This window comes from Phocoena sinus, chromosome 14, assembly GCF_008692025.1.
Source record: "Phocoena sinus isolate mPhoSin1 chromosome 14, mPhoSin1.pri, whole genome shotgun sequence".
NCBI classification, from domain to species: Eukaryota; Metazoa; Chordata; class Mammalia; order Artiodactyla; family Phocoenidae; genus Phocoena; species Phocoena sinus.
In genome coordinates, this window is record NC_045776.1 from 949819 (window position 1) to 974509 (window position 24691).

The 24691-nt window shown below is 45.9% G+C and overlaps 1 protein-coding gene across 6 annotated transcripts in view; it reads right to left on the minus strand.

Annotated features, from left to right (window-relative positions):
* ATP9B (ATPase phospholipid transporting 9B (putative)) overlaps positions 1 to 7138 on the minus strand; it is a 217153-nt gene extending 210015 nt beyond the window's left edge. For 2 of the 6 annotated variants that reach the window (XM_032654353.1, XM_032654352.1), the window contains exon 1: positions 6967 to 7138. In XM_032654353.1, coding sequence (XP_032510244.1) covers positions 6967 to 7082 — 116 coding nt within the window. In that variant the 5' untranslated portion in view covers positions 7083 to 7138. The remainder of the gene's footprint in view (positions 1 to 6966) is intronic. The other 4 variants (XM_032654355.1, XM_032654351.1, XM_032654354.1 and 1 more) reach the window with 4 other exon arrangements.
* Between the last annotated feature and the right edge of the window lie 17553 nt (positions 7139 to 24691).

The window sequence follows — 24691 nt, forward strand, 5'->3', positions numbered from 1 at the left end:
TCAGATGAAGTAAAACTAAAAGATTTGTTTCCAGCAGACCTACCCTCAAAGTATAGCTAAGGAATTCTTAAAACAGAACAGAAACAATGAAATAAAGAATTTCGGTACATCAGGAAATAAAAGAACAACAGAAATAGCAAAAATATGGGTCAGTATAATAGACCATCCTTCTCCTCTCGAGTTTTCTAAATTATGTTTGAGAGATGAAGCAAAAATTATAACACTGTCTGATGTGCAATTCTAATTGTATGTAAGGGAAATATTTAAGTACTTTTACATATGTAAAATTTACATATAATTTTACGAAACACAAGCATACCTCAGAGTTATTGTGGGTTCGGTTCCAGACCACTGCAATGAAGCAAATATGGCAATAAAGTGAGTCACATGAATTTTTGGTCTTCTGGTGCCTATAAAAGTTACGTTTACAATGTACTGTAGTCTATTAAGTGTGCAACAGCAATATGTGTAAAAAAAAAATACGTGCCTTAATTGAAAAATACTTTATTACTTAAAAATGCTAACCATCATCTAACAATGCGGCGTTGCCACAAACCTTCAATTTGTAAAAAACACAATAATGCAAAGCACAATAAAACAAGGTATGCCCATAATTACATTACTAACAGGGGAGAATAAAAGGATGTAAGGTAAGAATTATACACTTTACTCAAATTGATAAAATATCAACACAAGTATACTGTGATGAGTTATGTATGTATAATATAATATCTAGAACTGCTACATAGTATTTATACAAAGAGAAGATCCAACATAAAACACCGTAAGTAAATCAAAATAGAATTCTAAAAAGTGTTCAAAGTAACCCGCAAGAAATCAGGAAAAAGAAAACAGAGAAACAAAAAACACAGAAAACAAAAAGTAAAATGGCAGATGTAAGCACTAACTAACCATCACTACAATGAATGTAAATGTTCTAAATACATCAACTCTAAGACACAGATAGGCAGAGTGGATAAAAAATATAAACCAACCATACACACACTAAAAGAAACTCACTTTAAATATAAGTAGGTTGAATTTAAAAGGATGGAAAATTATACGCCAGGCCAACATAAATCAAAAGAAAGCAGGGCTTCCCTGGTGGCGCAGTGGTTGGGAGTCCGCCTGCCGACGCAGGGGACACGGGTTCATGCTCCAGTCCGGGAAGATCCCACATGCCGTGGAGCGGCTGGGCCCGTGAGCCATGGCCGCTGAGCCTGCGCGTCCGGAGCCTGTGCTCCGCAACGGGAGAGGCCACAACAGTGAGAGGCCCGCGTAACGCAAAAAAAAAAAAAAAAAAAAAAAAGTAAACTTCAGAGTAATAAAATTACTAGAGACAGACAGGGAAATTACTTAAGGATAAAAGTGTCAGGTCCTCAAGAACACAAAGCAATCCCAAACGCGAATGCACCAAACAACAGACCTGCAAAATATGTGAAGCAAAAATTGAAAAAACTAAAAGGAGAAATAGACAAGTCCATGATTACACTCAAGAGACTTCAACTACCCACCCTCAACAACCCATACAACAACTAGACAGTAAACCAGCAAGGAGAGAAGAACTCAACACCATTAACTAACGAGATCTAATCACATTTCAGAACATTTCACCCAACAACAGCACCATACACTTTCTTTTCAAGAGCCCCAGGAATTCTTACCGATGCAGACCATATCCTCAGTCACAAACTGCACCAAATTTAGGATAATTGAAATCACACAAAGTGTGTTCTTTGATCACAAAGGAATCACACTAGATACTAGTAACAGGAAGATAACAGTAAATTTTCCAAACACACTTCTAAATAATCCATGGGTCAAAGAGGATGTCTCAGAGAAAATCAAAATACCAGAATTTGTTGGACACAGATAAGTCAGTACCAAGAGGGAAATTTACAGCACTAAACATTTATACTAAAAAGAAGTCTCTAATCAATAATCCAAGCTCTCACCTTAAGAAATGAGAGGAAGAGAAAAATAGACCTAATGTAAGCAAAGGAAGGAAAAAATAAAGAGCAGAAATTAATGAAGTTGAAAAAAAGAAAACGATAGAAAAAATAAGTAAAATAAAGATGGATCTTTGAAAAGATCAAACCTCTAGCAGGAACGACCAACAAATAGAAGTGAAGGCACAAACCACCAACACCTGAATGAAACAACATCAAAAGGGATATACGGGACTACTACAAACAACTCTACACACATAAATACGGCAACTTACCTGAAACAAACCAATTGGTCATGGGGCACAAACTATCAAAACTCACCAAATAGGAAATAGGTCATTTGAATAGCTCAATAACTATTAAAGAAACTGAATTTTAAATTAAAACACCCTAAAAAGAAATCGCCACGTCCAGATGGTTTCACTGGAAAATAGCAAATATTTAAAGAAGTAACACCAACTTTACACAATGTCTTCCAGAAAGTAAAAGAGAAGGGAACATTTCCCTACGCATCTCGTGGGGCCAGGTAACAGGGGTAAAATCTGACCATCACTGCCACTCTATTCATGGAATTTAAAGTCTAATGAGAAGAGAAGCAGTTATAGTCAAGTGCAATCTGTGGTATGAGGGGAAACAGAGTCCTACAGGAGCCTGGCAGGAGCATCCCATTTTATCCTGGCTGGGGTTGAGATCAAGGAAGCCTTTAGAGATAGTCATTTCAGATGCTGACAAAGTCAGGAATAACACCACTGAAATAACGGAGATGTGTAAGTGCCAGAAGAAAGAGCTAGAAGAGTCCAAAGTAACTGCCTGTGGGATGAGAGGCTGGGATAAGGGAGAATGAAGATGAGGGGTAGAGGGCCACAGTATCTTATCATAAGCCTTTTACCACCAATTAACTTTTTAAACTATACGTAAATGTTACCATGATAAAATACAACCAAAGCCAAACTTCACAAAATAACGCAGAAGCACAACTTCCGGTCACAATCCGTTTCTCCCTGCTCCTCTCACCTAAGTACAACTGTAAACCTTGGAAGTAAAGCAAGAGCCAACCACAGGAGAGCTCTGGAAGGTGGGAAGAAGGCAGCAGTGAGAGGAAGAGAGCTGGGCTGATCTGGGATGCAGAACTGGAGGAACACAGTGGCAGGACGTCTTACATGCCCCCACCGGACAAAAGCAAGGACACAGGCCCAGCATTGCCTAACTCCCAACCCAGCAAGAAAAGGCAGCCCAGGAAGGCCATTACTCCCCTGGCAGAACAAGAGTCCACCACCACCAGCAAGATAAGATTGACAAGTAGCCATGGGAATTGGCATCCTTCCCCACGGGCCTGAGACTCCCCTATCCCACCCAGGGACACGAGGGCATCCAGGTGGCACCAGGTAGGGTCCCTGCCACAACAAGAGGTTAGAGGCCTCAGGAAGCCTCCGTGTCCCCATGAGCCTGAGGCACCCCTCTCTCAGCGGGCTGGGGGGCGGCCAGCAGCACCAACAAGTGCAACCCCATGACTGAAGCAGCTAGCTCAGGAAATGGCTTCTATCCATGGCCTCTCCTCTTCCCCAAGATGCCAGAGCAGCCAGGGGCACCAGGAAAAAGGATTTGGGCACAGAAAGCCTCCTGGCCACAGTGGTGCTGAGTCTCCGCTCCTACCAAGACACACCAGGAAAGTCAGGGGGCACATATGGAGGGGGCACGTCCACAGCCACTGCCCAGCCAACACAGCCTCACCATCCACATGGGATGACACAACCACCTCTCACCAAAAGACACTGGGCCTAGGGGAATCCCTTCTTTTCCTCAGCAGCGTAAGTAGAGACAAGTAAGAGCTCCAGTAGCACCACATAAACCAAGCACGCCAAAAATCACAACCCTGAGAATTAAACTGTTATTGGAACCATAGCCGACAAAGGTAGGCCAGGACCTATGTGCTAAATCTAAACAGGGTGATCATCTGCTAAAATAAAAGATATAAATAGGGCCCACATTCTCCTAATAGATGAAATATCCAGGAAACAATCAAAAACCATCCATCATACAAAGAACCAAAACACTGACAGTGGGAATTAGAAAAGACAATCAAGTGACAGCAAAACTAAGATGAACTCAGACGCTGGAATCATGTACCAAGCATTTCAAGCGCCGAACGTAAGTATGCTTCAACGATCAATTTCAAATTCTCTTGAAACAAAGAGAAATTATAAAACTTAAAAATACAATGGTAGAAACAAAACCCCACTGGATGGGATCCATAGTCGAGTGAAAATGACAGAGGACAGAATCAGGGAACTTGAGAACAAGTAAATAGAATTTACGCAGTCTGAACAACACAGAGAAAAGAAACTGGGAAATAAAAGAGCCTAAAGGAATTATGTAAAACTAACAAAAGATCCAGCATTTGTATCACTGGAGTCCAGAGAGAAGAGGAGAAAGGGGTGGAAATGAAAGAGGACTTGAAGAGATAATGGCTAAAAACTCCCTAAATTTGGGGAAACAAAATACAACAGATTCAAGAATCCCAGTGACTACCAAACAAGTTAAACCCAAAGAAATCATACCAACATACATCAAAACGTGAAAGCAGCCAGACATAAATGATGCGTTACCTACAGGGAACACCAATTTGAATGACAGTGGACTTCTAAGCAGAAACTATGAAGGCTGGAAGGAAGTGGAACAAGAGTTTCCAAGTACTAAGAAAAGAAGTGACCATGAATTCTACATCCAATAAAACTATCTTTCAGGAATAAAGGAGAAATAAAGACCTTCTAAGACGAAATCTCAAGACGGGCTACAGGAAGGTCTTGAAATAGAAAGGAAACGAAAAAAGAGAGAATCCTGGAACATCAGGAAGGAAGAACAAAAAAGAGCAAAAATATGGGTACGTACAATAACCTATCCTTAACATAAGTTTTACAAACCATATTTGATGATTTAAACAAAAAGTATAACACCATCTGATACTCAGGACATGATATTTAAATTGCAGGGGGGAAAAGGGAGGTAAAGGAACCAAAATGAAGTTTCCACAAATTACTCCACATAGTAAAATACTGATACCAATACACTATGGTGATAAGTCACATACATATACTGTAATACCCAGAGCAAACACTATAAAAACTATACAAAGACCTACACCAAAAAACACTGTAGCGATATCAAAAGAGCGTTCAAGTAAAAGGAAAGTAAGAAGAGAAACAGAAGAATGAGAATCCAAAGAAACAGAAAACAGATTAATAAAGTGGCACACTTAAACTCTAATGTATCGGGGACGTCCTTGCTTCCTTGGTGGCCCAGTGGTTAAGACTTTGCCTTCCAATGCGGGGGGTACGGGCTCGATCTCTGGTCAGGAGCCAAGATCCCACATGTCTCAGGGCCAAAAAACCAAAACATAAAACAGAAGCAATATTGTAACAAATTCAATACAGACTTTAAAAATGGTCCACATCAAAAAAAAAAAATCTTAATAAAAAACTCTAATGTATCAATAATTACCTGAAATGTAATGGCCTAAACATACCAATCAAAAGACAGAGATTGACAGACTGAATAATGGAGAAACATGACCCAACAGAAACTCACTTCAAATTCAACAACTTAGATAGGTTGAATGCTAACACCATGCAAACATTTATCCTCAAAAAGCAGATGTGGCTACACCAGTCTACTAAAGTAGACTCCGGAGTAGAAAAAATTTCCAGAGACAAAAAGAGAAGTATTACCTGACAATAAAAGAAGTATCCACCCTGAAGACACAGAGATCCTAAATGTGTATTTACCAAATGACTGAGCCTTAAAATATATAAGGCAAAAACTCACAGATGTGAACTGTGATGGAAACCGACTGTGAAATAGGTGGCACGTTTTCAAATAATATCTCCTAAAATCAACCACTTAGAAGATTACCTATGCAATTACTCTTCCAGGTAATATCAGGGAAGAAAGGAAACGATACTTCACTTCAGGGCCAAACACTAAAAATGGGCACCTTACTAACTTCTCCTGTAACCCTCAACAACTCTGTGAGGAAAAATACTGCCCCCCCCACCCCATTTTACAGCAGAGGAAATTAGGGCCTATGGTTACCTAAGATCAAACATCTAGCTAATACGGAAATGAACCAAGATTCAATTCAGCTCTGTAGCATCATAATATGTACTCTTTTGACTACATGTTACAGCCTCTAAAATAACCCAAACCAAAAACTATTCTAAAATTGGAATCCTGAAGCAACTGGATATTGAAACCCGTACTTTTTCACTCTATGTACTAAAGACTGATTGCTTCTACAATTGCCCAGGAATAAAATTCTAACAACTCTGAAAAGCATTATCTCCCCTTCCTATAAGTTTCTTTTTCTAACCACTCTATCATTTATAAGTGTAGTACTCTTCCCTTTGGGTAAGAAATAAGTTATGAACTAAAACCAACTAGGGTGTGAGACTTCCATTTTAAATCAAAGGTCTGCACTGTTTAATTCTACCTCTTACTAACTGTAACAATTTAACCTTTCTGAATCTCCGTTTCCCATTCTTAAGAGCAAAAATTCTTGTCAACACAAAGTACTTTGTATGTACACGTTCAAGTAAAACGTGCACTTAGTAAACAAACTGAAATGTCTTCACTTGCTCTTTACACTCGTGAAAGTGATTCCCAACAAGATTTGTATTTCTAAAACTAACTGGAAGTTGTATCTGCCATCTTCGCGATTTCTCTGGTGACACAGTACGGGTCTCGGAAACTAACAACTGCGTGATCGGTGCCGTGCGACCTGCGGTGCCAGTGCTACTTGAGGGAGCAGCCCCCCGAACCAGAAGCTCTTCCTCCTCTGCGCTCAGCCCGGCGCCGGGGCACACCAGGGTCGTGGCAGCGCCCGGGCACCTCCCGAACCGTGGACGCCCTCCCCGGGTCAGGCGCACCCGCGGGGCTCCGGAGCCGGCCGCCCTGGGCGGACCCCACCGGGCCGGGCGGGGAGGGGCGCCTGGGCGGAACGGTGGGGCGGCACCGTCGTTACCTGCTGGACCGCTCGGCCCCCGGCCCGGGCCCCGCCGCGCTGAAGTAGGCCGCACGTTTGCCGCTGGCCGCCGCCGCGGCGCTGCGCACCGGGTACAGGGGGATCTGTTCCGCCATGTTCTGGCCGCCACCTTCCCGCCCCTCCCCGATCCCCCTCAGCTCGTCGCCTTTCCCCGCCTTCTCCTCTCAGCTCCGACCCCGCTGAGGCTCCGCCCGCGCGCCCTGCCCCTTCACCGTGCGTCGAGGCCTGATGGCGTCACCACGTGTCGGGGCCCGATGACAACGCCGACAGCGACGGTGCGGTGCGGGAGGCGGAGGCACCCGAGGCCCCGCCCCCCGCTTGTCGGGGGCCAGTGACGTCACCTGCGGCGAGGGCGCGAGCGGGAGGCGGTGGCGTTCGGAGGCCCGGCTCCTCCCGCGTCGGCCACCGGTGACGTCACCGCGCGGCGAGGGCAAAGAGCGGCGGCAGAGGGGTACCGCGCTGGGCCGGGTGCGTGCGCGCATGCGCCGCTGGCCGGACTGTGCTGAGCGCGCACGAGCCGCAGCGCTTTCTAGTAAGAAGTGTTGGTGTGCCCCCACCCGTGGGGACTGCCCTGAGAGCCCTGGTACCCCATCGCACCGGAGCCCGGCCCACCTCCTTAGGGCAGTGCGCATCCTGGACGCCGCGCAGGGCTGACCGGCCTTCCCTCCTCCGTCCGGCGGCGCCCCTGCTCACGCGGTCCCTGCAGGTCCCCCCTGTGGTGAATGAAGCTGGTGGCCAGTGCCTGTTGCCACAATAGCATGTGGGCCTTGAGTGTCCGGCTAGATCACCACTCTCAACAGCTGACAACGCTGAAGGATATACTTTATTGTCCTATAGGCTGTTGGCCAGTTTTGTGTATAACCCAGCAGTCTTACCCTAACATTCCTATGTTAAATCGCCTCTAAATACCTCGGTCCTGCAATACTCTTTGAGCTGATCTCAATATCTGACTCACTGTATCTTCCCTCCTAATAAGTTGAATAAAATTTTTGGCCCATCTTTATTATGTATCTTCACGAGAGTTGTTTTACCTCTCGAAAATTATACTTTAGCAAAAAGGCAAATTTTCAAATATTGTAAAAGAGCTTCCTTATGTATTTTTAAAAACGGATGACTGGGTATCGAATCATGGAATTTAAATGCCATTCAATACATTTGAAAGAGTGATGTCACAGTTCTGTTTTTTAAATGTAAATACTAAATGCCAAAAATGCATCCGTTGTAACTATTTACACTTATAATTAAAACTTTGAACTATCAGTACAAAATGTGTGAAGGAATACATACTTCTACAAAATTCTAGGGAGTCAATGAACAAAAAAGAAGTTCAACGACTGCTATCGTAATGCAGTTTTAAAAAAAAAAAAAAAAGCTACCATAAAATATGAATCTTGTAAAAATCTGCCTTTAAATATATCTTTTATAAGCCAATTTTAGCACTTATGATTTCTTCCTGATACTTTTCTTTGCTTTGCTCTCACGGAACTCTCCCTCTAGAGAAATGCATTCTTTCTCTCTACAGGTTACCTAGGGGATGGAAGATGGGAAGTTAAACAAAATTAATCTTCACTCCCACCCCCTCTAACATATATCTGGATTCGGAAGATCCCAACGTGGACCAAAACACAAGATTTCCAACATCATGTTTCATTCCTTGAATAGAAATATATTTTAAAGAGGAAATATTAAGTACCCTCAAGATTCATGATGCCTTGATTTCTTATAAAGGAGAAAAATGTAACTCCAACAGGATAATTAGGTTTTTATTCAATTCACCACACAATGCTCTCACATTAATTATAGCTAGTTCATAATTTAAAATGAATGTATTTTTGTGCAGTCATTTATTCTAGCTTCTCATATTCTGAAGGAAGAATTTAAGTCAACCACAAAAATGTGTGTGTGTGCATGTGTGTGAGTGGGTGCCTGTATACGTGGCATTTATTCCGCACCTGCAACTTCAGCCATACCCTAGAAAACTGATAACTTGAAAAAGAACTCCTGGCTGTTTAGGATCCAGCTGAAGTACATTTAGATCAATGTATTTAGAGGGTCCATAGTTTCCTTTAAACCACTCATTCAATTACTGCTTTGTAATGAACCATAGGTGTTTCAACTATTCTATCAAAATGGGAAAAAATGCAATTAATAGCTTCTCATGGAGAGTTTCAAAGGGTTAGCTAAAGAATAAATAAACTGGAAACAAGCTTTACTCCGTGGAGTCTCGTTACAGTTGGTTGGGATTTGGAATCAGTAAGGCTGTTCAGTATCAACAGCTTTGTGGCTGACAAGGTCTTTCTACCTTTCATTTTAATGCTTGAGAATCTTTCTAGGCACAATACCATAGGAAGTGGAACAACCCAATCAAAAAAATAGGCAGAAGATCTAAATAGACATTTCTCCAAAGAAGACATACAGATGGCCAAAAGTCACATCGAAAGATGCTCAAAATTGCTAATTATTAGAGAAATGCAAATCAATACTACAATGAGATACCACCTCACAGGGGTCAGAGTGGCCGTCATTAAAAAGTCTACAAAAAACAAATGCTGAAGAGGGTGTGGAGAAAAGGGAACCCTCCTACACTGTTGGTGGGAACGTAATTGTTCAGCCAATATGGAGAACGGTATGGAGGTTCCTTAAAAAAGTAAAAATAGAGCTACCGTATGATCCTGCAATCACACTCCTGGGCATATATCTGGAGAAAACCATAATTTGGAAAGATATATACACCCCAGTGTTCATTACAGCATTATTTACAATAGCCAAGAGATGGAAGCAACCTAAATGTCCACTGACAGATGAATGGATAAAGATGTGATATATATATATATATATATATATATACACACACACACACACACACACACACACACACACACACACACACACACTAGAATATTACTCAGCCATAAAAAGGAATAAAATAGTGCCATTGGCAGCAACATGGATGGACCTAGAGATTATCATACTAAGTGAAGTAACCAGACAAAGACAAACATCATATGATATCGCTTATACGTAGAATCTAAAAAAAAACATACAAATGAATTTATTTCCAAAACAGAAAGAGAGTCACAGACATAGAAAACAAACTTATGATCACCAAAGGGGAAAGGGGAAAGGGGGGGAGAGATAAACTAGGAGGTTGGGATTAACATATACATACTACTATACTGTATATAAAACAGATAACTAACAAGGACCTACTGTATAGCACAGGGGCCTATACTCAATATACATAAAACTGTACTACTGGGCTGTACATCTGAAACTAACATGATATTGTAAATCAACTATTCTTCAGTAACAGATAATAGTAATAATGACAGAAGTAGGAAGACTAAAAGTGGCTCTAGAAGAAGTTTATTCTTTTGCTGAAGTTTCATTTTTGTCTCTACCACTTCAAGCAGGTGAAGGTAATCACTTCAAAATTCTTAAAATGAAATTGTTCATACTGAGTATATTTATTGCAAACTGTGGAAGCCTGCAAGATACTGTATAGGATGTTCTCAATAATGATGTAAAATTCTCTTGAAAATTCAGAAGAGAGGGTATAATACCAGGTACCACCATATTATAATTTTATGTTCAGAAAATTCTGTATGGAGAATTCTGTATATAACACTTTATATACAGAATATATACACGGAATAATGTATATGAGGTGTATAAAATATCTTATTTTGGAAAAATGGAAATCAGTCTGCTCATTTTGTAAAAGTAGTGTTTCCATTAAGAGTATCATATAAAATGAAATTACTGGATATTTATATATACACACATATCTGTGGAGGAAGAGATTAAAGTGTGTGTACCTTTCAGATTTTTCTTAGACTAATGGGAGAAGAAAAGGCTGGTAGTGGATTTTGTAACTCTACCTTATAGCAGAGGAGCTACAGTAGATGTTGCCAGGTCTTTCCATCTGTGCAAGATTTGGAGGAAGGAATGGCCTTCCTCTCACCACTGAAGTAAAGGAAACCTAAGCTCTACCTGCCCCTGGCTGCCTGGGTTTCTAACCTCCGCCCAGCCTTTGGGTTTAGGGACAACTGGAAGTGTTCATAAAGGCGCGTGTCCGAGGGTGGTGGTGCTAGGCAGGACCTCGCAGTGTTTGCCTGCGTCTGGTGTATCACACTTAGCACCAGCCCTCAAGGAGGCCGTTCCACATTGTTGCAAATGACAGGCTTTCCTTCTTTTTGAAAGTTGAGTTAGATGTTTTCTTTATCCATTCACCATCGATGGACACTTAGGTGCCCCTGCCCCGGCCCCATCATACCGCACCGTTAATAACTCCCAGCCCCAAACAGAAAACAAGCAACAAACCAAGACATCAGACACGTGGCGGGGACAGAGTGTGGGCACCTTCCTCTCCCTGCAAGTTCACAACTCCCGCCCCATCCAGCACAGGACGACTCACCCCTGACCACCTCCTCCGATTGACAAACGCAGGGACCTGAACGCTCCCAGGGCGGGGGGCGGCGTCCTTACCTTGTCCGCGTAACCTTGGGGCATTTGGTGATGAACCCCATCTCCCAGGAGCCCGGGAAAGTGTCAGACAGAAGAGCGCTCCTTCGGGGTATTTGCGCCCGGTGTCATCAGCGGGCACCTCTCCAGGCCCAGAGTCAACGGATGAGGTGAGGCCAGCGGCGCGGGAATCTTGGGTCCACGGGGCTGGGGTGCGGTGGCGGGGGGAGCAGGAAGGGGAGACCTTTGCCTTTGCTGCCCCTGATTGGGCTGCACATCACAAGAGGGCTTAGTTATTTTAATGGCAATTCTGGAGATGCAGATTCAGGGTAACCCCGAGAGTGTTTCAAGGAAGAGGAAATGTCATGGGCTTGTGAAAGACAAGAAGCCACGAGGTTGTTACCAGCTGCCTGGAGAGAATTGTGCCTGACCCTGACTTGACTCAGGAAATATTTGGCCTTAAAGAATCACGAGTTGTTTTAGGGTAAGGGGTCCGATAATACACCCCGTTTCCGGCAGGGGTTCTGGATGACTTCATCAGGTCAGATCCCCTCGGCTGGGACATGCACAAGTCACCCTCCATGACCTCCCAGTTCCTTTCTAGAAACTCTCTGAGTGACACCAACTCTGTTTTGATTTTCCTTTCACCACTGTCTGTGGTGCTTTGAGGATGACCGGGAAAATGTGGAGCCGTATCAAAGATAAAGAAGTCTGGAGAGAGACAGAGAGAGACCACCGTTTGGGTGAAATTCCCAAGGAACTGCCCCCCGTGGGAAGATAGTCCGAAGCACACAGGGCAGCGGAGGCCCGGCGCCCAGCCCAGGCTCACCGTTCACATGCAAACTCACCCGTAACACAGACATGCCTGAACTCCCCGGCTGAACCCTGCTGTCAGGCTCTGACTGTTCATGTTTAGAAGATATTTTAAATTATTGAAACTCCAAGAAGCGCTTGAACTCCATTCATTGTCATTGAAAAGGTACATAGTTGAGACACCTTTTGGCTTTCTTCACGAACTGCTTTCTTGAAAACCGAGTCTCTGGGTTTCCACGAGGAGGCTAGCACTCCTCAGACGGTGCTCCCGGCGCCCCCCTCCAGCCCTTCCACCGCCCAGCTCTCCCCCTCTTTACCACCACGCCCCGCCCCCATCAGCGGCTGGCCGCTGGCCTGCAGTCCAGAGAGATCCTTACGTAAACTATTTCACATTATAAACGTGAATCACGAACAATTCATCCAGACTCGATCGTACCCCGTGAATTGCGCCAGGCCCTGTTCTGCTGTTCTAGTCAGCAGCTGTGGGCGGGAGTTGAAGGGCAGGGGCCGGAAAAGCTCCTGGCCCTCCCGCGGCCCTCGTGCTTCCCGTCTCTGCTGAAATCGCCTCGAGTTGCCCCTCAAACGCCAGCACCATCCATAATATCCCGTGCTATGAACAGAACGTCTGTGTCCCCCGAAAATGCACACCTTGAAACCTAACCTCCAAGGGGATGCTGTTAGAAGCGGGGCCTTTGGGAGGCGCTCGGGTCATGAGGGTGGAATCCCCGCCCCAATGGGACTTGTGCCCTCGTAAGAGAGCCCATAGCGCTCCCTTGACCCCCCGCCGTGTGAGGACACTGCAAGAAGACGCCGCCTGTGAGCCAAGACGAGGGTCCTCCCCTCCCCAGACGCAGGATCCGCACGGCCCACATCTTGGACTTCCAGCCCCCGGCGCGGTGAGAACCCAGCGTCTCTAATGATGGGCCGCCAGCTGCAGATTCTGTTTCGGCAGCCGCGCTGCCCGGGGCACCTTGGTGGACCCTCTCAGTTAGACAGCTCTTCCCCTCTGAGCTCCCATAGCACCTGTGGGGCTTCCCTTGTCCATAACACAGTCAAATCTGTATTTTTGCTGTTTGTACGGTTGGCCTATTCATTCCGTGCAGAAAGAAACTATATCTTACCTGTTTCCTCTAGTGACCACCATAGTCTCACCCAGCCTAAGTGGCTGATAAATATTTGTTGTATACATTGTGAAGCGTTTATCTCTCTTCCTCCTGATCATGGACAGCATGGATCGTCGGCACAGGGCAGAAATACTGCTCTCTGTGTTCTGTTTATACCGTTACTGTTTACATGAATGCTAACTTTATTCCCATTCATTTCCTATGTTAGTTTTTATCGATAATATGTTTTCCTATATTATATGTGGAGTATTTCTGATTTTATGTTAATAGTCAAATAGAATAAATCAAATGCTGAAACCCTTTTTCCTTTGGGGTTTTCAGACGTCTAGACTTACCAAGTTGTTATAACTGAGAGTTTTCAGATGTGCTTGATACACTTGTAAAAATCAGAACAGGTCTTAGAATTAATATCCCAGGGCCCAGGCCCCGGGAGTGGTCGGCCGGGCGACATCGCGGCCTGATGGCCAGCAGAAGCACAGCCTATCTGGAAAGACTTCACAAATCCCCTCAAAGACGCATTCCATTGTTCAGCCACCCTCAGTGCCAGGGACGTCTTACGTTTAAACAGAGCCCTCCGTCCAACGAGTGTCTTGGGCTCCCGTTAGGATGGAGAACGGCTGGAGGGTGGATGTCCCTCAGTGATCTACAAACAGTCCCTCCCATCCCTCCCCCTGCCATCCCCACTGACCTCTCCTCTCTAGAGGAAGCTGCAGAGACTTTCACTTTTCCAACAACTTTAAGTTTGGTTTGTGAAAGCACACTCTACAGATGTTTATTATTATTTTCACATTTGTTATTTTTTATTAATAACTCTCCACTCTTCCTACTGAAAATTTTTGGCAAAAATTTTTGACTGTGGAAACTTAACACCCATCAGAGACTATGACAGATTTATTTTCAGATGTATTTTAAGGCGTGGTAATGCCTTTATTAAATTCTAGGAGCGAATATAGCTTACTCTCCAAGAGCTGATGTTTGGGAGGAAGCCATATGGGTTTTCATCTCTTCTCTCACACTTACCTGTTTGTGAACTTGAGCCAGTTTTAAACTCCGAGTATCAACGTCCTTACTCGAAGGGCGGGAATAATAATAATAGTACCAACTTCAAAAGATTTGTGTGAGAATGCGTACAGAGCACTCAGCACGGGGCCGGACCCAGCAGCCCACGTGCGATCACACTGCTGAACCCTCTCTTAGCACCACCTGCCCTTCGTATCTTGGCTCAGATATTTGTGGGCCAAGTATCTGCCCCTTACAGGAGAGCTTGCAGGACAGGACATCTGACTGGCACCGTCATCGCTGGATGACGCTGCTTCCCCAAGACCCTAGAATTACAGTGTCCCCCACTGTCATTCGAGAACCTCTCCTCTCTCCTCTTTATAGAAAGTTGCTAGAACATTCCATTGCTTAGAGTTCACTAATGCTCCTCACTCTGAAAGGAGGGAAGCAGAGCTCCCTCCCTAAAAATAAAGTCTCGAAATAAAAAATCCTTATTAAAGAATATTAATACTCATGAATTAAGAAAAACAAAAGGAGAAATTGTCTGGAATAAATTCCGATCAGCCTTTGATTCTGTCCACTGAGACGTGTAAATGACAGCACCATTAAACAGAGGCGGCATGGACCGGAAGAGAGGCTCTGACCCCCATCCAGGTGAGCTTTGCCCCGTCGGCCGCCAGCCTCCTATGGATGCTCACCTGGTCTCGGTCAAAACCTGGATAATTGTGGAGTATGGATTGGCACCCAAATGATCTTTCAGCGTAATACAGAAACATAATATCAGGTGTTAACAGCACTTTCCTTCCCAAGAGAAAAGAAATGATGGTGTGAAAAGATCTAGACACACAAAATAAAACTACAGGCACTGGGAAAGTAGGTTTAATAGCTTTTGTTGCAAGAGACCACATTGTTTTGAAATGACTGCCCATATAATTAAAATGCAAGGCATGTACATTATAATGTGTGTTGGCAAGTATCAACTCAAATACCTGTGGCCAGAATAACTATCATCATTTAATATATTTATGGTTGATGGACATAGATGCAGTTTCCTTTTCAATATCTGAGCTCCAGTATTTCGTCCTTAAAGAGTAGAAGGATATTCGAAGAACCTATCAGACCACCGCACTCTGATTTTATTTTGTTTATTCCCTGGCCAGCCCTGTGGGAGCCACACAGGCATGTTTTCAGTCTCTCTGGGACAGTCACCTCATCATGGAAACCTATGAACAATGACCTTCACGGTGATCGCAGAACCTCAGGGGCCCCTGTGCCACGAAGATCCCACAGAAACTATCAGCACCGGTACAGCCAGGCAGTGGCCCACGTTCCCAAACCTAGAGTCAGCCGGCAAGATACAAAAGTCCGGCGCCAGCATGATACCTTGCTGTCTTTTTTTTTTTTTTAACATCCTTATTGGAGTATAATTGCTTTACAACGGTGTGCTGGTTTCTGCTTTATAACAAAGTGAATCAGCTATATGTATATGTATATCCCCATATCCCCTCCCTCTAGCGTCTCCCTCCCACCCTCCCTATCCCACCCCTCTAGGTGGTCACAAAGCACCCAGCTGATCTCCCTGTGCTATGCGTCTGCTGCTGTCTGTTTGCATAGATGGAATATATGTACATCGAGAAAACTGGGAGGAGATACACGAAAATGTTAGCGAAACGCATCAGCAGTAGTGGGGTTTGCGATGGATTTCACATTTCAAATATATTTACTTATATTTGCCACATTTTCTGCAATGAACCAGAATAACAGAGAAATTGGAAGGAAAAAAACTTTTAAAAGAGAAATTTCATTGCAGAGAAATTTTTCTTTTAAATTTCATTGTTAAGAATAAAATGGGACCTTCCCTGGTGGCACAGTGTTTGAGAGTCCGCCTGCCGATGCAGGGGACGCCAGTTCGTGCCCCGGTCTGGGAAGATCCCACAGGCCACAGAGCGGCTGGGCCTGTGAGTCATGGCCGCTGAGCCTGCGCGTCCAGAGCCTATGCTCCGCAACAGGAGAGGCCACAGCAGTGAGAGGCCCGCGTACCGCAAAAAAAAAAAAAAAAAAGTATAAAATGGAAAATGCGGGAACCCTTGGAGGAGATGTACTTACTGTGAAGAGACCACAGAGCGAGGAGGAACAGGGTCCTCTCCGGTGGGGGAAGGGGCCGCAGGGCGGGCACAGGCCCTCACCCACCAAGTGTTTCGGGACAGAGCGGAGATACAGGTTCACAGAAAACGGTGTTTGCCTGAGACAGAAATGTGGGCCTTTGTCAAACCTGTGGCCAAGATGGAATTCGGACCATGTGGAAACACGGATTTGTCCTCTGTCCACTCATTCTGTTTCACGTGGTTCCCTCCACAGAATTAAATGTGTGACGGTTAATAATCAAGTGACGATGAGACCAGGGTCTGGTAACCTTGCTCACATTGACCTGATGAAAATACGAGTGCTGGCCTCGTGCTAGGATGTCAGTGACAACCGTTCAGGAATATAAAAAGTGCGCGTGTCAGCATCCTGGCGACTCAGGCATCTGCAGATTCACAGGGGAATCTGGGATCAGTAAAGTGAGGATTACGTCCGTGTCCTTAAGTCCTTAGAGGCTTCCGTGTTAGTAGCAGAGGAACTCACCCTCTTACGCATCTCATTTTGTAGCTCCTTAAAATAAGTTTTTAATAACTAAGTAAGCAGAGGTGTGAAGTGAGGGCAGTGATCAACTGTCACTGAAAGGACAAGCTTTTGCCCAAGACCCTGGGGCCTGGCAAGGGCTGGCCACATCTACGTATCTGCATGTGCTCCTCGCGTTTGTTCCCAGACCAGCACTGTCAGAAGAGGGGCACTCGGGGACCCCCCGTCTCTCCCACAGCCCACCCGGGACCCCGCTCCCCGACGTGGAGGTCAGCGTCAGGACCAGAGAAACTCCTGGCCATGCAGCTCATCTTTCTCAATTGTTCTAAGTCCCGGTTTGCTTCTTCAGGGGTCTTTACTAGCAGGTGATGGACCTGCGGGATCAGAAAGAAAGAACACGAGAGAGAGTCAAGAGGTATGATTTTGATAGAAGAGTTGGATTATATCAAAAGTAAAAACTTTTGTGCTACAAAGGACACTATCAAGAAAGGACTGCCCTCTCCCCGTGGTGTTTTTGCGGTATGCGGGCCTCTCACTGCTGTGGCCTCTCCGGTTGCGGAGCACAGGCTCCGGACGCACAGGCTCAGCGGCCACGGCTCACGGGCCCAGCCGCTCTGCGGCATGTGGGATCTTCCCGGACCGGGGCACGAACCCGCGTCCGCTGCATCGGCAGGCGGACTCTCAACCACTGCGCCACCAGGGAAGCCCTCCCCGTGGTGCTTTGAGGGCGTTTCCTTGTGCAGCTTTTCCAGTGATCGTTCTGGGTATCACTTCATACGCAGGTGACCATCGCAGCCCACGGCAGCCTTTCACCGGCTCAGTCAAAGAGTAGACCCCTTACCGCTGTCCCTAACATCCACCGGGGTAGCCGTGGGGACTCCAGCTCCCGTGGTCGCCGCTGGCACGTGGGAGGGTCCATAAGAGTCTGGCTCCTCAAAAAAAAAAAAAAAAAGAGTCTGGCTCCTCGCGGGCGCTGCAGGTGGGTGGGCTCCAGGCCCTGACCCTGTGAGGGTGCTCGTTTCTGGCTGGGAAGGAGGGGGCCCTGGACCCCTGCTGCGCATGCTCTGGTGCCACCCTGGGGTGCTATAACAGCCTCGAGACGGTGGGGATCCGGGTTCCCACTTGCCCTTTGCTGGCATGGTTGTGGGGCTGGAGTACGGGGGTCTAAGCCTTGTCCTGCCAGGTGCCCCTTCCTGGTACTCGTCTGGAGGGAGCAGCTCCTTTGGGCACTTTTAGTCTCTGCCCGTTGGTGCTCCTGGGTGGCGGACAATTTAGCCCTGAGTCTGGGGAAACCCAAGGCAGCCAGCAGCTTGCTGCCCCTACAGGCTGAGGCCCCGGCCCCTCTGCCCTCTTCCCCCTTTCAGTCTCCCCTGTTTGCTTTACGTGTAACGTCCATGGTATTTTTTTGTCCTTAGAAAGAGGGAACAGGAAAAGCACGTCTACGCCTCCTCCCAGAAACACAAGTGCAATTATGTGGTCTAATGTCCTCTCACCTGTAGCTTGACATTTTTGTCTCTTTCATCTTCTGATTCATGCAAATCCTTGATTTTGACCAATTTTTTTAGTCATTTTTATGTTCTGTTTTGAAAAATCTCTTAGCCCGTAACGGTATTTTATCTTCTGTAATTTTCTAGAAGTTTTATTATTTTACTTTTCACGTTTAGGTCTATAATTCACCCGGAGTTTTTTTTGTTTGGTTTGGTTTGGTGTGGGGTTGCAGAGGTCAAGTTTCTTATGGGTGTACACATGACCCCCCGGTCTTTACTAAAAAAGGACATCCTTCCTGCTGTTCCGCACTGCCACTCTGTCATACAGTAAGCGTCCATCTACAATTACCTGGACGTGTCTGGATTTTCTGTTCTGCTGTCTGAGACCACACTGTGTGGTCAGCCAAGCTTTGTAACATGTCTTGAAATCCAGTAACAAGTCTCCAAACTTTGTTCTTCTTCAAGGTCGTCTTGGCTGTTCTTGGCCCTTTACTCTCTCGTCTCAATTTTATTTTTTAAATTTATTTATTTATTTTTGGTCGCGTTGGGTCTTCGTTGCTGCGTGCGGGCTTTCTCCAGTTGCAGTGAGCAGGGGCTACTCTTTGTCGCAGTGCGCGGGCTTCTCATTGCGGTGGCTTCTCTTTTTGTAGAGCACGGGCTCTGGGCACACGGGCTTCAGTGGTTGTGACGCACGGGCTTAGTTGCTCCGCGGCATGTGGGATCTTCCGGGACCAGGGCTCGAACCCATGTCTCCTGCATTGGCAGGCATATTCTTAACCACTGCACCACCAGGGAAGTCCCTCTCTCGTCTCCATTTTAGAATCTGTTCACCAACTTCTATAAAATAGTGCTGGATTTTGATTGGGTTTGTCCTGAATCTACAGATCAATTTTGAGAGAAATGGGCATCTTTGCAGTCCACTAACGTGGAACATCCCTCCATTTACTGAGATCTTTCACTTTGGAATTCAGGATTTTTTGGATTTGAGAAAAGTAACACATGCACTACCTACGCCTCCAGTGGCATCTAGGGAGGTAAGAGTCCTACAGCCAGTCAGTCATACACGTCTGCAGTGAGACATGAACATGCACAGCCAGAGAATATGCAGAGCCACATACACATGTGTACCCCCCCACACACACACCTCCCGTAAATGACTTCACTTTAGTTCGTGTCAGGGTCACCATCCATTAAATAATAGAACCACTCCTGGTTTTCAGAGCATTTCAGATTTCCCGACCTGCATTGGGAGGGGCCTGCACTTTGCACCTACGGGGACATGTCTCCATAACTGTCACTCCGTCACAGCACACCCCCTTCCTCTGGCGGTCTGTGAGCATGTCAGTGTGATTCACTCGTCCACACCCTTCCAGGCAGGCTGGGACACAGACCCGGGTTTCACGGCATTTCCCACAGAACAATGATCATTTTACACAAAAAAAGAAAGCAGCATAATTTGCAGATAACCCCCAATGGGAAACTTGGCGACTTAATTAAAAGCAGCTCTTGAGACCTTCAGTATTTTATTTTTCATAGAGACAATTCTGGAACCCAACAGCCTGTACCAAGGGAGAGGCAGGCAGCCGGTTAATCCTTAGCAGGACTTTTCTGGAAACACACGAAAGTTGGGCTGGATAAGTTGACTTGCACCAATAACCCCAGGAGCTGTTAAGGGAGAAATCCGTAGAAACACTGACCCTATAGACTGAGCTTCCTGTCCAGATCCCCCTTCACTGATGTCTCATTGTACTTCCCTGGCTTCATCCCGGTACCTGTGCTTCCCACATCGTTTGTTTGTTTCTGTCCTTGGCCACAGAGAGAATATTCCTAAGCTAATGGTCCTTTAAATCTTTTGGAATTTTAAGCTTGTTCAAGCTTCTTGTTAGTAAACTCCTGAATGATATTTAGGTTTAGATTAAATCCAAACTCATATTCAAGGACCACATCCTAAAGATAATTTTTGGAGCCATCAGGACATGAGGTTTTTCTAGATTCTCTGAGTGTTTTGGTGTCTTTATCTACTTCCCGGCTTAACGGTGTGTCTTAGCCTGGAATCCCCATCAGAGCCTGGGCCAGCAGCTTCCTTATGCAGAGCGTCTTGATGATTTAGATCCAAACTGTTACTACCCGGTGTTCTTGACTCCAGAATCCATCTTTACGTGGCTCTGGGTCTCAGGTTTTCAAAGAACGGTCCACCTTTGCCAGATTGCCTGGAACCATACTTAAGATGATGGTTCCACACACAGACCCCCCCAGGTACCAACTGGGGATCTTTGGGGGGACAGGTCAGAACAGCTGAGTATAGCTGAATTGTCCTCACAGGCGGGCAGTTCTAGAATCTCTTTACAGGAGGGCAGTTATGTAGCTGGAAGAGAAGGCAGGGGCCTGTCACGGCGCTCTTGGCAAGTGCTCTGTTGTTACTCAGATCCTGTAGATCTGGGGTGGCCCAAGCCCCTGGCACACTCCTGCTCAGAGCTCTGGCTCAAGAGATGACGAACGCAGCCCTCCAGGCCTCCTTAGGGAGTCTTGGTGAAGGGAGGGCCCCAGACCCAGGACTCTGACACCTTTTCCCAGGGCTGTGTCTGAGCCTGATGTGAATCAGGGTTGCCGGTGCCAGACAGGGTCGGGAGGGCATGCTAACCTTGAGTCCAGTTGTGAAGGTGGAGCCCAAGCTGGTGAGGGGACAGCAGACCTCCTACTGTGAGGAACAGCCATGCTCATCCCTGGTGGGGGGGAGCCCATGTGTGTTGCTCTGACTGCACAGTGACACCATCTGGGGACACTCCACGGGTTGGTGACTTCTCTCTCTGAAGTTATTTTCCTCCCTCCGCTTACAAAGATCTTAATATGCTGCAGGGAGTTTGTGTAAAATGGAAATGCCATCCAGGGCGTCAGGTACGTCTGTGTTTAAGAACTTTCCGGTGGGCGCAGCAGGAAGTGGCATCGTGCTCCTGGGAAGTGACCACACCTCGCGGTGCTGGGGTGAGTGGACCACTAGTGCCTTGGCTTCCCGTAACGTCTCTCGACGACCCTTTCATTCAGAGTCCGACAAGGTGGCAGCACTCATGTCGACCTTTGCTTTTGAATACAGAGCGGCTTTCTTGGACGAACGTGGGTAAATCAGTCCTTTTGATGGTCAACAGGTACTTAAATATCCCAAGGTTGTGGTATTTGCCGTTATAACAACGTCTTCGTCACAATCAGGGAAGTGTCCTGTTTATAGAGCGGGTTAAATTGTGAGAAAAGATAACGAGCTGCCGTTGCAGACACAGGGTACAGCTCTGCCCCACGGCGCTTCCTTTGCAAGTGGTTCACGGTCTGTGTCTGGAACTAGTGCGATTTGATGTCATGCGCTCTGCTTATGGAGTTTTGCAAAGTGGTATCTTCTACTCTTATGAATAATGTATGTATCAATATGTATATTTAAAACATGATGCGCACATACAGACATTTAAAAATATTCCTATAGAGTCACGTGATTATGGGTGTCTGTTGTAATTTCCATCTGTAGTTTTAACAGATAGGCTTGCAGGTCATAAGAAGTGAGTGGACTAATATATCATGTCCATGTTTTCTAAAAACAGGAATGAGTTTACCTAAGAAGAAAATTTTTTGATGTAAATATATATTTAAAGCACCATTAAAAACAGTAGCCGGAGGATAATATGCCTTAGACAATCAATCCTATTCAACCGGTTCCGGAAGACTCTGGAAACATTCCCAGGAGACGGGATCAAAGGCCGCTCTTTTCGAAATTTTAATGTACTTGTCATCCAGTAGAGACATTGCAGGTAGCTTCCTCCAACGCAAGGTCAGTTGTAGAAATTAACCACAGGTGACCTGGAAGCAGTTGACGGTTTTTAACCAGAGGTTTCGAGCAACCAGCTTCGATGGTTTTCTAGCTGAACGGGCTGGTTCGTGGGCCCTGTGTGGACACACATGTGGGTGCCATCCCCTATGACAGAATTCTATGAAAGCCACACAGACAGGCTCTGGAAACGGGATGCAGAGCACGTCCCAGCTCTGTTTATATCTTGTTGCTGTCTGGTGTCCCGAGGCCGACCTACTGCCTCCTGTTTCCTGTTCATGCACGAAAGGGTTTGTGACCTGAGGTTATGCAACGCCTCCGCCAACAATTATCCATAGTCTTCCGCGTGTGCATCGTTTCCGTATTTCTGAGAGAGATTCAACACCTTTTGTCACGACCCGTAACGTCGGACATGACTCAGTTCAGTCCATTCTTTTAATTGGTTTATTTTTAGTTTTATTTACTTATTTTTTGTTTTGCGGTACGCGGGCCTCTCACTGTTGTGGCCTCTCCCGTTGCGGAGCACAGGCTCCGGACGCGCAGGCTCAGCGGCCATGGCTCACGGGCCCAGCCGCCCCGCGGCACGTGGGATCTTCCCGGACCGGGGCACGAACCCGCGTCCCCTGCATCGGCAGGCGGACTCTCAACCACTGCGCCACCAGGGAAGCCCCTTAATTGGTTTATTTTTGGATAAAGTTTTATTTTAGAACAGTTTTAGACTTATAGAAAAATTGCAAAGATAGTACAAGCAATCCCCATACATCCCACATCCGGTTTCCTTTATTAGTAACACTCTGTACTGGTTTGACACACTTGTTGCAATTAATGAGCCAATACTGATACAATTGATATGAACTGAAGTGCATGCTTTATATTTCAGTTTTCTTCTGAGGTCCTTTTCCTGCTCGGGACCCCACATTACACTCAGTCATCAGGCAGGTTAGAGCCTTTTCCTTTGTTCCAGGATTCGGACTACCAGCATCTCAAGATCATGTCTGTGTCTCAAGCATCTACTGACGGGGGCTCGATTAGAGAAGGCGGACTCGACCGTGAGGCAGCAAAAGAGGCAAATGCCAGGATTCACCGTGCGTTACTGTTTGTGCATTTCATCATCCCTCAGACGGTGAGCTCAGGGAGTCAGAGACCTCTCAGGGTCCCCAGGATGCCCAGCAAGGGACCGTCTGGCTTCATCCTTTCATTATGCTCATTAGAGACAGGTGTCTTCCACTCAGTTTCTTTATAACAGAGAATCCTCCTCTGTTCCCGTCCTACAAAAGGATGATGTGCAAATCTGTGTACTGGGGCCCGAGTTCAAATCCTGCTTCTCCCTGGCCTCCCCGTGCCCGGCCTCCTTGCTGAGGATGCAGGCGTGACTGGTGTGGGCACACGCTAGGGAGCTCTGAGGGCTGGGGCTGTACTGCCTTTCCCGTGCGCCCAGCATGCTGGGGTTCACAGAGCCTCGTTCAGAAGTTGGCTTAAAATCAGAAAGTTTAATCATAGAAACTTGTGTTTAACAGCAAAACCATATAATTATTATTACAATTATTAGTTATTTAAGAATTAATAACTACTTAGTTACCTATATACAATGGAATATTACTCAGCCATAAAAAGGAACGAAATTGGGTCATCTGTAGAGACGTGGATGGATCTAGAGACTGTCATACAGAGTGAAGTAAGTCAGAAAGAGAAAAACAAATACCGTATATTAACGCATATATGTGGAACCTAGAAAAATGCTACAGATGAACCGGTCTGCAGGGCAGAAATACAGACACAGACGTAGAGAACAAACGTACAGACACCAAGGGGGGAAAGTGGTGGGTGGTGGTGGTGATGGCGGGATGAATTGGGAGATTGGGATTGACATGTAGACACTGATGTGTATAAAGCTGATGACTAATAAGGACCTGCTGTATAAAAAAATAAATAAAATAAAATTCAAAAAAATAATTAATAGCCATTCAGTGATTTAATTTGGAGGGACTGTGCTAGGTGGGTGATTAGGAGTACCCACAGGTTGAATGCACCCTTGAAGCAAGCGTGGCACCTTTGCCTTTGCCTTCAGGGCAGCTCCTGAGGCTGGGCTGAGGCTCCCTCCGGGCAGCGGGAAGCGGGGCTGGAGCAGCTGGACCCGACGCCTCCCTGGCCCAAGCCCCGGCAGCGCTGAGGGTCCGCAAGCCTGTGGGCACCCTGGATGCGGCAACAAGTCCAGCTGGATTTTCCTATGATTTGTTCAGTCAGCGTATGACTCCCAAAGAAACGCACCTTCGGGCAGAAGTTTTTCTTAATAATAGGAATGAGAGCAGCAGGGAGAAACATTTTCTACCCAGTGACGCTGTTGGAAATGCTTCCCCGCTTCATCCAGCTATCGAATTTCATTTCTG